This window comes from Solanum lycopersicum, chromosome 12 (assembly GCF_036512215.1).
Source record: "Solanum lycopersicum chromosome 12, SLM_r2.1".
In the NCBI taxonomy this organism is placed as follows: domain Eukaryota; kingdom Viridiplantae; phylum Streptophyta; class Magnoliopsida; order Solanales; family Solanaceae; genus Solanum; species Solanum lycopersicum.
This window is the reverse complement of record NC_090811.1, coordinates 47,360,583-47,374,190: the sequence shown is the minus strand read 5'-3', so window position 1 is coordinate 47,374,190 and position 13,608 is coordinate 47,360,583. Positions and strand designations below refer to the sequence as shown.

Sequence of the window (13,608 nt, the reverse complement as noted above, 5' to 3'; positions counted from 1 at the left end):
TAAAATTTTGTTGTATTAAATTTAGTAAGACTATTAATTATTCTGAAGTAATGGATGTAATGCACTATGTATTTTTGATAAATACAAGAATAATTTGTTTTCTGTCCTAAATATTGTTAAGAGACCACAAATTACCATATCATCTACATTTAGTTTATGCTTGTATTTCTTAAAATATATGTCAATTAGCTTATTTCCTGTTGACTGTCCAGAAATCTGCACTTTTGTATGTTTGAATTATACAGTGAATCTTCTCTTTCTTATTTACAAGCCTACTATTCTACAAAATTTGCGCTATGATGTGACTGATGATCTTCTTATCTGGAAGTAAGTTCAACGGATACATCCTCTTTGCAAGGTATTGTAAGACCACCCATTGGGTGATCATAGCCAAACTCCTCTTCGGATTTAGCTAACAAGTCTTGACATAAAGACACGACAAATCTCTTCTGCTGGCTCTCTCCTACATATACTGTACAATGACCTTTTGTAACACCTCCGATTGAAGACCACCGATTAGCTTAAATAAATGGAATCATTTTGATACCCATTTTCGTCAATGAATTTTTTATGAAAGCAAAGAAAGATGAACAATTACATAGACAATGAAAGTTTGTGTGAATGCTTTGTGTTCAGCTCAAATTCATGAGTTCTATGTGGTCAAATGAAAAATACAAACCACAGGCTTGGGTCGAGGCAGATGTTATCAAGCTCAAGGGATAAATTCGTTAGGTCAAAGCGGACAATACATGTCATATGCTTGGGACTTGACATATTTGGAGCACTATATTGGAAATTGTCTAGGCAAATATGACTAAAGAGTAAGTAATTTATTAGAAGTAGAACTTTTGCTACTTATAAAATTTACAATGAAAAGGACCTATCTCTAAAGTTTCCTCTTTTTCATTTACAAGTCCTATTTTACATAAAAAAAAAAATTGTTGAAGGATTTACACTGTATGATGTAACTCATGATCTTCTTAAGTGGTAAAGATACACTTTAATTATTTTCTATGTTAATTAAATGCGTGAATAAATATATTCAATAAAATTATTTATAGAGATTCATATAAATAAATTTTTTTAGTTTTAATTTTCATTAAAATAGTTTAAAATCTAAAGAAGTAAACAAATGAAGGAAGTTCTACATCAAAACATATACATGAAAAACAAATTCAACTACGTATGAATAGTATCATTTTTCACTGACGAGGTTAGAATGAACCCATCTTTTTAGTATAGGTAGTCCATAAGTGCATTTAGTGTAGTTAACCCAAAAATAATACTTACGTGACTTATTTTCCTACTTATGTGATCCTCTTAGATCTATTTTCTTTTTTTGCTTTTCATAATAACGAAAATTAACAAATTGTATATATTTTGCTTATATAGAAACTGAATTAATGATAATATAAGTGATGTTGAAATACACGTTTAAATTGGATTAAATATTTGATTTACGAAACTTAAGGACCCAAGACATATGCTCTTCTTTTACGTTTCTCCCACATCGAGTTCAGTGAGAAGTTTACGGCAAATAAGAACCATGGCGAAGCAAGAGTTTTCCCTCTGAGAACATCCGATAAAATTGAAACTATACATAGAAAATTAGCATGACTCCTGCATAAAGATGACACGCACAAATTAAGAAATGGTCTAAAAAATTTTTTAGCTATATTATCAACATTTGATTTACATGGTTCCCTATCATAGAAAAACCTAGTTCAATTACTTTCATATCTAAGTCTTTCAAGTCAAAATGCATAAATGACTTTTGAATCAAAATCGAAGGCTAATCAAGAAAAGAGAATTAGGTTATATATATGGTTGTCAAAGAAATAGGCTTGAAAAGGATTAGCTAGGGAGAATGTAAAGGCATGTATACAATATGATAAATGTGGGTGTATACAAGAAGGCCTTGATCACCTAAAATAATTCCAACACCACGTTTAATATTTCACACATATGACAAGTTCTAGATGTATATATACATGAATGAATGCATAAACGCTCACCAACAATATGGCAAATTAACAGTAGTCTTACTGTAGATAGTACATGTTCCTCCACAAATGACTATTTCATAACTATTATTGAGCATTTGAGTTGTGTACTCAATCTGATGATATGTCTCAGGAGGAAAATCTATATTGAGATAAACGTGCATCGATCCCCGAACCTTTATGAAATAATCTAAAAAAGTTCATAGTAATCACCTCCACTAAGTCACAAACGCAAAGACATCTTTCTTCATCCCATGACACCAACAAATTGGCCTATTAGGTTAGTTTTTTAAAAATAATTATTTGAAATTTCTGACCTCGTGAGGTCAGTTGGTTTTTTTTTTTTTTTGGTTTAAAAAAAAACAAGGTCATTGGGTGTTTCCATGACTATTTTATTCATCACTAAAGTCTTCCAGCAAAAGACAGAAAAATAAAATTAAAAGCAAAAGGAAAAGAGAAAACTTAATCAGAAAGAGATGAGACAAAACGCTAATATAATTGTTTTATTAAAATTACAAAATAATAAAATGCACTATTCGGGGTTGGGGATGCGTATTAGTTAAAGCCTTTTAAAAAAAATATATATATACTCTTTAAATTCCTTTTAAAATGTGGCCTTCTGAAGTAAATATATTAAAAAAGAAAATGCATAAGTACCTGAACTATGCTCGAAATCTCAGAGATACACTTATACTATACTAAGGTCTTATTATCCGTTGAACTTATTTTATAAATAAGGTCTTATTATCCGTTGAACTTATTTTATAAATAATTTTTTACCCTTTTCGGCTTACGTGGTACTATCTTGTGGGCCTTGTTGACAATTTTTTCAATTATAGTGTCACATAGGCCAAAAAGGGATAAATAATTATTTATAAAATAAGTTTGAGAGGATAATAGGACCTTAGTAAAGCACAAGCATGATTCTGGAATTTCAGATATAGGTTAAAGTGATGCTTATGCATTTCCTATATAAAAATGATAACTTTTTGCAAAACTTAAGGTTTAAAGATCGATTTTTGCAAAAGAAATAGTTAAAAATCAACCTCGAGAGATCAATTTTGCAATCCCAAATTTTAGAGCTAAAAACCCAAACTTGATCTCTTTTGAGGTTGATTTTAAGGAGATTTTTATTAGTGCGAGTGTGTGACTCATGACCGCTTTTTCTGTAAATGAAAATATTTTCTTTCATAATCAACATTGCATCCTAAAAGGAGAAAAAGAAAAAGTACTTGTTATTTGAGAATACTTATTCCTTTATATAATAAGAAAATATATAATATAAATATCAATATGATCTCTTGGGTTACCATTTTTGTTGAATGCCTTGAATCGGACCCGCTACAAACAGAAAGGACGGTATACAATGTTGTTGTATTGGGCCCTTAATTTTCTGTTGATTCTGTATGTTGGGCCCAAGCCTGTTAGGGCGTAGCTTAGCACTATATATAGACGCTATGGGAAACCCTATTCTGTAATTCTGTTTTTGCCTCTCCATAATAAAACTGCTCCCTCTCTTCCCGTGGACGTAGCCAATTTATTGGTGAACCACGTAAACTGTTGTCTTGTTTTTCGCGTTTATATTTTCTCGTATTATCTCAAATTCCGCACAACAATTTTTTATTCATATCAAATATGAGTAGGTTGGATATAAACTACATCAATTTTTCTTCAATTCATTTTCAACTCGTCTATTTGTCACCCCTATTATCATCCCTCTTTATACTTTCCTTGTGCCTCACTAAGTGCATGATGTTCTATTATATTGATTTATATTGATTAGAATACATACAATTGAACCTTTTTGTCAAATATCCATGTTGGTATAATTTATTTAAAATATATTGTAATTTTAAGCAATATTGATTGGCTGAAAACTAACATATATAGAGTTCATTTTTATCTAGTTAGCATGAGAGTATTGGGAGTCTAAGTAGATAGTAGTGGTCATTACCTTTGTTCCCTTCCTATAGAGAAGGGCTATGAGTCATAATTTTGTTGGACAAATTGAAATCCACTTGGCATTACCCAAACTATCTTCCCCTTTTCTTTCTCCTCTCTTTCTTACTCTGTCTATTCTCTTTTCTTCATCCATCTAATTTGATCTCTATGTTTTAATCATACTAAATTCTCCTTAAATCTAATGAAAATTTGTAGACAAATTTCACATTTCAATTGCTTTAGCAATTTCATAAAATGATTAGAGTGTCACATTTCCTCCAAATACTTGTACATTTTTCATGTAACAATCCTAGTCCCATTTATTGGTGATTGTTTTTAGATCTTACATAGATCTTTGTTGTTTTTGGTGATCTTATAATGGTGTAAGATATTAGAAGAACAAGATTAGGAATCACACATTGTTATGATTATATTATTAATTGTTATATCATAGTACTAGATAGAAATTAAAGTATAGTCTCAGAAAATGAAGCATGAAACACATCAAAATCAGATTATCTCAGCAAAACTTTTCAATTCTCAAAGGTATATCCATAGCCTTATTGTGTATTTTCTTTTCTTTGGTTCTGGTTTGGTTATAGGAATATCATTAACCTTCTATCTAAAAGATGTTCCAATCACATTAAAGAAAAAATTATTTACTATCCAACCATCTCCTCCATTAATAGTACCACCAAAATCGCGCCCTCCACCATCTCTTCCAATATTCCATCAAGAACAAGACGTGACAATGAATAATAATATCAAGAGGAAAATCCCGGGTGTTGGTAGAATAGGATTAACCGATTATATTAAGCCTCCTGAAGCAATGCATGATATGATGGATGATGAGTTGATATGGAGAGCTTCTATGATTCCTAAGGCTAAGATATTCCCATTTAACCGTACCCCAAAGGTCGCGTTTATGTTTCTAGCAAGAGGTAGTTTACCATTAGCACCACTTTGGGAACGATTCTTCAGAGGACATGAAGGTCATTACTCCATTTATATTCATTCTCAACCATCTTTCAAAGGGGATGCACCTGAAGAGGGACCAATTTTTCATGGTCGAAGAGTCCCAAGTAAGGTATGTTACTAGAACTAATTGCAATTATTCATATTTTATGTGTGATCTGCCTCTATTCATTTTTACTTGTTCATTATTGCAAAAATAGATTTTCACTTTTAAAAAGATTCATAAATTATTATTTTTTCCATACTTAATTACCCTTAGAATTAATTGCTTATTCTCATAGTAATTTTTCAAGTCATAATATTAAACATCAAATAATAGGGATTAGTATGGTAATATAGTCATATCAATTGTTGTTTACTGAATGAGCTTATCAAATTCAATGTAACAAGTACAAGTGAATCAATCATAACAGTATGTGTGAAAAACTATTGAGCTATAAGCATTGATCTCACTTTAGTCTTTCAGTGAACCAACATACTTTGTCTTTGGGCTTGAGTTGGCCCAGTCTCACTTGGAAGGCTAGTTCATAATGGCCTTCCAAATGAATTATTATACATTTTTTACTTTTATTATGCTACTCTTATTTGAAATATGTAACATTAATGATCAAAGGATGGAAAACATTTGATTTGATAATATCTTCTTTATTGAAAAATATGTAGAGAGTAGATTGGGGAGAATTCAGCATGGTTGACGCAGAACGAAGGTTATTAGCCAACGCTTTACTCGACATGTCAAATGAACGTTTTGTGCTTCTTTCGGAGGCTTGTATTCCCTTATATAATTTCACAACTATCTACACCTACATCATGAACTCCACAAAAACGTTTGTGGAATCCTATGATGAATGGGGCCCCGTTGGACGGGGCCGCTATAATAGTCAAATGACACCATGGGTGACAATCGAACAATGGAGAAAAGGGTCTCAATGGTTTGAGCTCGATAGAGAGATCGCGCTCGATATGATCACCGATCAAAAATACTTCAATTTATTCAAAGATTTTTGTAGGCCAGCATGTTACTCTGATGAACATTATTTACCAACTTTTGTCACCATGAGATATTGGTGGAAAAATGGTAATAGAACGTTGACTTGGGTTGACTGGACAAAAGGTGGACCCCACCCTACAAAATTTGCTAGAACTGAGGTAACAAAGGAATTGTTACACCAAATGAGAACTGGAATTCAATGTATGTATAATGGAGAGCCTACAAATATGTGTTACCTTTTCGCAAGAAAGTTCTTACCTAGTGCGTTGGATAGGCTTTTAAAGTTTGCTCCTAAGGTCATGATGTTCTGATCAATATTTTATTGTATCGTATTGCTTTCATTTCATAGGGAGGGACTTGTGCCTATAACGAAGGGTCAAGTGATTGCAACCGAAATATTGACCTTTCGTTTGATTTTTGTTTCTTAGATAGGTAATTTAGGCGAAGCAGTGTTTTTATAAAATGTTGTTGGAGCTAGTTTGGATTAAAAAGAAATAAACCAAAAAAATTCAATATGTCATGTAATTCTTTACTTCATTATTATTTCTTAGTTGTAGCCTAGTAGGTCCTTAATTGGTTGGATAGGTCCTACCTCATTTTCAATGGGACAATATTGAACAAAAGTCACTAATGTTCATTTTTTTTTGTTAGTATATTGATTTGTCTGTTGTGGGTGGAGATAGATTAAACTATTTACCGAGAGTTCTTAGATTATTTAAATTCTGCTTGGAATTGTGTATTAATATATTTTTTAACATTACGGCGAGTGAAAATATTTTGCTTCTTTTTATTTCGATCATCCACACTAACTCTACGATGGGAGCATCAATACCAACCCAAGCTTAACCATAAAAAGCAAAGTCATGTTATTAAATACTTAGAAAATCATTTTAAACAATTACAGATCAAATTCTCATAAACTTGACTAGTCAACAAAACAAGTGGGGAATGAACTTTCTAGAATCTCTAAGTCATAGTAAAGGAATGAACTTTCTAGAATCTCTAAGTCATAGTAGAAAAGATCCAACAAGTGTAAAATATGGGGATGCAACCCAATCAGAAAACATAAAAGATGGACAACAAGGTAGGGAAAAATTCATGATAGCCCAAAAGAAGTAATTCACCCTTGAATTCAGATGTTGTGTATCTCACAACTGAGGTCTCAAATCATTCGCCTAAATATGTCTTTTACTCAATAAATTTAGAAAAAGTGTAGTGTTAATACACAACCAAACTAACTGGTAGGATTATCGGCTAGTTCCAAAATATACAATATGAAGAGGCAACCATAAATTAATAAGCAGATAATATACAATGACAAACATAAGAACAACATAGCCTAGACTCCCAGTTCTTACCCTAAATTGAAATGCATAACCAACATGAATCATCACAACACAATAAGTTAGTATGATTCTCTCATGCAACTCATACTTACAAATTGTCATGTACCGGTGCGGTACCCATTTTCATAGTTAGTATACGCTATTGGGGTGGAACTCGTTCCCATTGTACTAGTGTGGTACCCATTGGAGGACCTAGAGGTTACTTAGGGGGTTCACCAAAAATAACATTGTATAATTTTAAGGTATTTTAAGAATTTTCATTTCTATATGTTGATCTTGAACCTTCTGAATGTAAGATTAGAGGTTTGGTTTGCTTAGTCCTTGAGGGTTCAAAACTCACCTTAAGGTTTCAAAATCAAATCTTAGGCACTACTTTTTTTTTCGAACTCCCTTAATGAAAATCATGGATCCGCATGCTGGTACTTATTCCATATGTTAGCGTATCGACATGGAAAATGCACAATTAACACTTAACTCGAATCAAGCCTGAAAACTCTAAAGAACTTGAGTTTTCCCCTCATTAAGAATTCCACCATTAATTATAGTTCAAACCCTTCACCAAGAGTAATACACCAGATTTCAAAGGCTTAAGAATCAGAATATAAGTTAGGAATGTTATTGACTTACTTTTACCAAAGAACTTGCTGGAAAACGGAAGGAAGCTGCCCTAAATCGTCCTTTCTTTATTCAAGAAAAAAGTTATAGAAAATAAGAGGTTTTGGGACTTTTTCTTCACAAAAAACATACTAAATCCTCAATAGTGGCCCGACACGCTATAGCGTTGTCACCATAGCAGCCCACCTACTTTAGCAACAATTAATCCATCCCTCTATAGAAGCATGAAACCCACTATAGCGTCTTGTATGGAGACAAAGACTCGTAAATCCTCTCCAAAGCCCCTATTTAGCAACACAACTTTGAAACTTAATGTTCTATGTTAATCCTTTCATGTCAAGTTCGATTCTAGAGTTTTTCTCACCCAAATTTGATTCGGAATGGCCCTATAAATTCTTTAATGTCTTAGATACTAGGAATCATAGGTCAAGCTTAGAAATACCAAACAATCTATTCCCAAATCGTCCTAGACCTTACCTTTCTCAAATTCTGTCTAAGACTAGCCTAGCCTAGACTTTTAAGTCATTAACCAAAAAAAAATTTGACTCGTGCCACATAAATTGACATAAATGGAGTAACATATATTATTTGAAAAATAAATTAAGAGTACTATACATCAAAATAATTAACAACTTAAAATTAAAAAAATAATATTAGAATTTGGTTAACTCTCAAAATTTTACACGTGCCACATAAATTACGAGAAAGAGAGTAACATATATCATTTCAAAAATTTCATCGTAAATCGCAATAATTAAAACTTAAATATTTATGAAAAAATACATAATTATCCTGTCAAACTTATACTTTTATAAAAAAAGAAAACCCACTAAAACTTTGAAAAGGTCTTAATACCCCCTTATTCTAGCTCGGAGTGGATTTATTTTCCCTTATGATCCTATGTGGCACAAGGAGTGTAATTCACTCGCCACTAGCGAGTGACACAAGTAAAAAAATATTATTTATTTATTTTAACATTCATTTAATTAAAATATTATTTTCTTTTATTTTATTTGTTTCATGGTTTCTTTCGTCTACTTTTACCCAAAAGAGTTCTTAGACTCTTTTTAGCTGAGGGAGATTAAATTAGTGAGATAAAGAGATGAAAGAGGATTGAGGTTGAGGAGTAGGATAGAAAAGGACCAGAGTTAGAGAGAGAATTTCAGTTTTTATAGATACAACAAATGTTGATTTTGAGCAAAACTTAAAGGCGACGTACACAAAAATGGTTGAAGTATTGATAGATTTTTTCTTATTTCTATTTTATTTTTGATTTCCTAGAGAGAGAAAAAGTTAAGATGGTGTTAAAGTATGTGGGTGGTGGCTATGGTAGAGAATCGCTGGCGGCGTCAAAAAAGAGGTCAACAATGCAGTTGAACATTGAAGTAGAATAAGAATAGATATTTTGCTTTTTTAGAAAAATAAATAGAATAAGAATAACATATATAAATATAAAAATATACAAAATAAAATAATTGACACGTTGTAAGTAATAGTTGGTGCATGTATACATGTCATACCCCAGAAATTTTTTTAACTAAGACTCGAACCATTCTTTGTAGTGAGTAAGATTTTTGCCAAGAAAACTAAAAATTTCTTAATATTAAGGTCAGGTCAGTAGATGTATCACCTTTGAGTTCTAAAATAACTAAATTGGGAATCAAAAAAATCTGAGATTTCGAGATTTAAGCTAAGTATGAGTTTTGGATCAAATTCAAACGACCATAACTCCTAGCACAGAATGATATAGGTGTGCTACAAGATATATTAGGAATTATCTTTGAATTATATTTCCAACACCACTAAGTTTGCTAAGTTTCGAGTTTGGATGAGTCAGATATAGCCTTTGAAGTTAGGTTTTCTAGTTAAGGAAAGCTAGCCGAAAATGGTAAGAAGCATTTTGATTTTTTCTTTACCCAATTAGATTTAATTTGTTATTAGTAATATTTTAAGGCTCTAATCTTATTAGGTTCAGTTTTATAATCTTAATATACGCCTAGGATTTTAGTTGAGAGTTCAAGAAGAGAAAAGAGGAGAGAATCAAGCATTCATCGAGATTCTTACATCTTGATGCGGATTTTTGACATGGGTTTAATCCCTAAGAGTATTTAAGCTTCCACAGTTTTGGTTAGTTCACCCACACGCCAATCCTGTTATATTAGTGAAATTTCATTCTTGAAGTTGAAAGATTAGAGTTCTTGATGAGTTCTTGATAGGTGTTATTGAAGTTCATTCTAAATCTTGTTGTGTTGGGATTTTGATGATTTCTTGAGATGAATTTAGTGACTTAACTATTTTTTGAGTATATTAGAATGTAGTTATGTTACGTATTCAAATCCAAGTGATTGAGAAAACCTTTCGATTCTAGGCGAATTAGGGTGAAAAACGAGCAAAGAATTTCGTCGAGTCTTTTGGGTTGGGGTCTAGAGCGTCGCACAAGTCGGAGGCCCCTAAAGTATTCCCTGAACTTTAGGGTCTGGTTCCCCGCGCCACACATAGCCCCGGGATCACATGTACCATTTAGTTTACAACCAGTTGCTTCGTTTGAGTTCTTTCGAAGGGTAGCTTCACTCTTTTCCGATTCTATTTACTCTAAGCTAATTCTAAGTACCTAAAATCACTCCTAACATGATCATAATCTTTATTTCATTCAAATTCAAGGTAGAGTTGGGAGTTAATTTTTGAGGATTCTTTCGAACATTCTAAGAAAGTCCCTTTGAGTCCTTTTGTGGAGTTTTCTACAACTTCTAGTAACTTGTTTCAAGACTCGAGCAAGTGATTATGAGAGTGAGGACAATGTATTCATGAGTCTAATTGTTTATTGCGATATCATTCATATCATGAACCATAACTCTTGAATTCATAATTCACATTCAAGAGAGAGTTAAGAGTATATTTCAAGAAAGTCTTTGAGTTCAATTGTGAATGCTTTGATATTAAATATCGATTTGAGCTAAGTTTTAAGGAAGTAAGAATGAGGATGAGAAGAGTCATTTACATGATTTCCTATTGATGTTTTGACCTTTAAGTCGAGTCGTTCATGCTCATAACTTCTGCATGAACTCCATCAGTTGAGTACCTATGAAAGGAGTAGTATCTTCAAGTTATAAGTATTGAGTTCTTAATCCCCTTTGACTTTATCTTCCCGGTCATGGGACTATTACATGTTACCCATGAAGTCTTAGAGTTGAGTAGTTTGTACACATAATTTTGCATGGACCTTATAAGTCGGACAATCTTGAGATGAGAAGTGTCTTTGAGTCCTTGAGTTGAGTAGTTCATGTTCATAAATCTACATGAACCCTCTGAGTTGAGCATTCTTGAAATAAGTAGTATTATTGAAGTTCTTGAGTTTCAACTATTAAGTTCTATCTATGGTTATTGAAAACCTTGAATTGAGTCGTGCACGTCCATAATTCGGCATGAATTATATTTTAACAAGTGTATTACAAACGTTTCAACTTTGTTTTAAGACTTAAAGTTCAAGTTGAGTAAAGAGTAAAGAGTAAAAAGTAAAGATTGAAGTTTATTTCTTCAAAGAAGTATATGAGGATTATATATTCCCAAAGAGTTTAAAAATATATTCACATTTGAGCAAGAAAGGGAACATTGATTTCAAAAGAGCTTTTAAGCTAAGTTTTAATTAAATATCTGAAATCAAAAAAAGAAGTTTGTTTTAAAAGCTTATGAGTTAAGTATTTTTTGGGACTAGTATTGACCATTGATATGGGGATGCGAGTTCATATTAACTCAAATCTACATAACCCATGTAGCCATCATGGGTAGTAAATATTTCGAGCCAGACCGTTGTGATTGGCACCCACACTGACCCTCCGAGGGATAACCACTACTGCAACCCAAAACAAGCAACTAAAAAAAACTAAGGCAATTAAGTTACGAAAACAAGTTAATTAACTACAAATATGGAAATTTAAATACCTAAAATCTGAAAGTCAATGTACCAAAATATCTAACAAGATCCATAAATCTAACAATAAGAGATACATCCCCAATTAGCTACTCATGTATCTAAAACAAATGCCTAAGTATGCAAATGGTGGACATAGATGAAAGAGAATCTCACGACAGCGCGGAAGAATTGGTTCACCCTTGAATTTGAGCAACGCTCAATGATCCTCTAAGCAAGGTCTGTCAATAGTCTTTTAAAATCTGAAAGTCAATGTACCAAAATATCTAACAAGATCCATAAATCTAACAATAAGAGATACATCCTCAATTAGCTACTCATGTATCTAGAACAAATGCCTAAGTATGCAAATGGTGGACATAGATGAAAGAGAATCTCACGGCAGCACGGAAGAATTGGTTCACCCTTCAATTTGAGCAACGCTCAATGATCCTCTAACCAAGGTCTGTCAATAGTCTTTTAAAGATGCAATGTACTCAACAAAAAAAAGAGCAAGTGTACAATCAGTACACAACCACACTGTATGGTAGGATCACACGGCTATCCATAAGTGTAACATAGATAAGTCAAGAAATATTATAATCACATACATATATATCAACATATACAAAACTATCAACATGAAAAATTAACTATACAATTCACATTTATCATCACAGCATTGGTCCTCTCATGGAACCCAAACTCAAACAATTAGCTTGTCAGAACGTGACATCCGATCTCATTATTATGTCGGAACGTGGCAACCTATCCCAGTTATCTTGCCAGAATATGACAATGCGATCCCATTTTAATGCCAGACGTGGCAACTGATCCAAGTTAGCTCGCCAAAATATGGAAATTCGATTCCTTTTTAATGCCAGAACATGGTAACCAATCCAAATTAGCTTGTTGGTACTTGGCAAACTGATCCTCAAACACACATCAAAATCACAATCACAATTATATCATCAAGATCATATATTTACATCATGATTTAATGGTAACATCATTCATTTATCTAAATTACAACAAGTGTGATCAATATTGCAATATTCATACATATACAAGTATCAAAATGAAGTAAGAACATTCATACATCGTACAAATATAGAATCACAACCATCATGTACCTCGAAACAAGCTTGAAACACTAAGAAAATTGGTCTTTTCCTTTCCAAATTTGTTTGACTGGCTCTTGGTCTACGAGCAATCATAATAATATGAGAATCAACAAACAATCGCTAATTATCCAAAACTATAAAAATTCTATGAACCCTAGATCAAACTCATGATCCCAACTAACCGATTAGGGTTGTTTCCACCATATTGTCCATAACCATTCACTTCCCAAGAACTAATAACCCCTTCTGTTACATTCTACTAATCAAAAAATGGATTTGGAGAGTTAAAAGTTTACTTTTAGCCTAAAGAATGGTGAAAACATGTAGAGATATCCTGGGGTCGTTCCTTATCTCTACAAGTCAAAAAGTGCATAATTGAGGTCGTTTTGGGGTTTATAAACGACTTTAACTCACGTCCTGTCCATCACAGCGGCACCCATTCTGCCTCAACGGTGATGCCTGAGAGGCAAAATCCCCCGCCAGAGAGGGATTCTCAGATCAGTCATCTCCCTCAATAATTTCCAAAAACCCATTTCACAATACACCTCTAAACCACGACACTCAGAAAATACCATTTACGCTAAGTTTGATTCCCGAAGATCTACTCACTCAAATTCAATTCCGTAAATTCGTACGGGTTCATTAACGAGTTATCTAACACCTCATGTAATCAAATTCTTAATTAACTCACCCAATTGCTATCATA

The 13,608-nt window shown here is 32.7% G+C and overlaps 1 protein-coding gene and 1 pseudogene across 1 annotated transcript; both read left to right on the top strand.

The window, feature by feature from the left end:
- Positions 1-1,560: 1,560 nt before the first annotated feature.
- Positions 1,561-1,669, top strand: LOC112939953 (U6 spliceosomal RNA; annotated as a pseudogene).
- Positions 1,670-4,062: 2,393 nt separating this feature from the next.
- LOC101255566 (glycosyltransferase BC10-like) lies at positions 4,063-6,547 on the top strand. Its single transcript, XM_004252381.5, has 2 exons — positions 4,063-5,031; positions 5,583-6,547. The coding sequence occupies exons 1-2, from the start codon at positions 4,432-4,434 to the stop codon at positions 6,219-6,221; spliced, it is 1,239 nt and encodes a 412-aa protein (XP_004252429.3). The 5' UTR covers positions 4,063-4,431; the 3' UTR covers positions 6,222-6,547.
- The last annotated feature ends 7,061 nt before the right edge of the window (positions 6,548-13,608 follow it).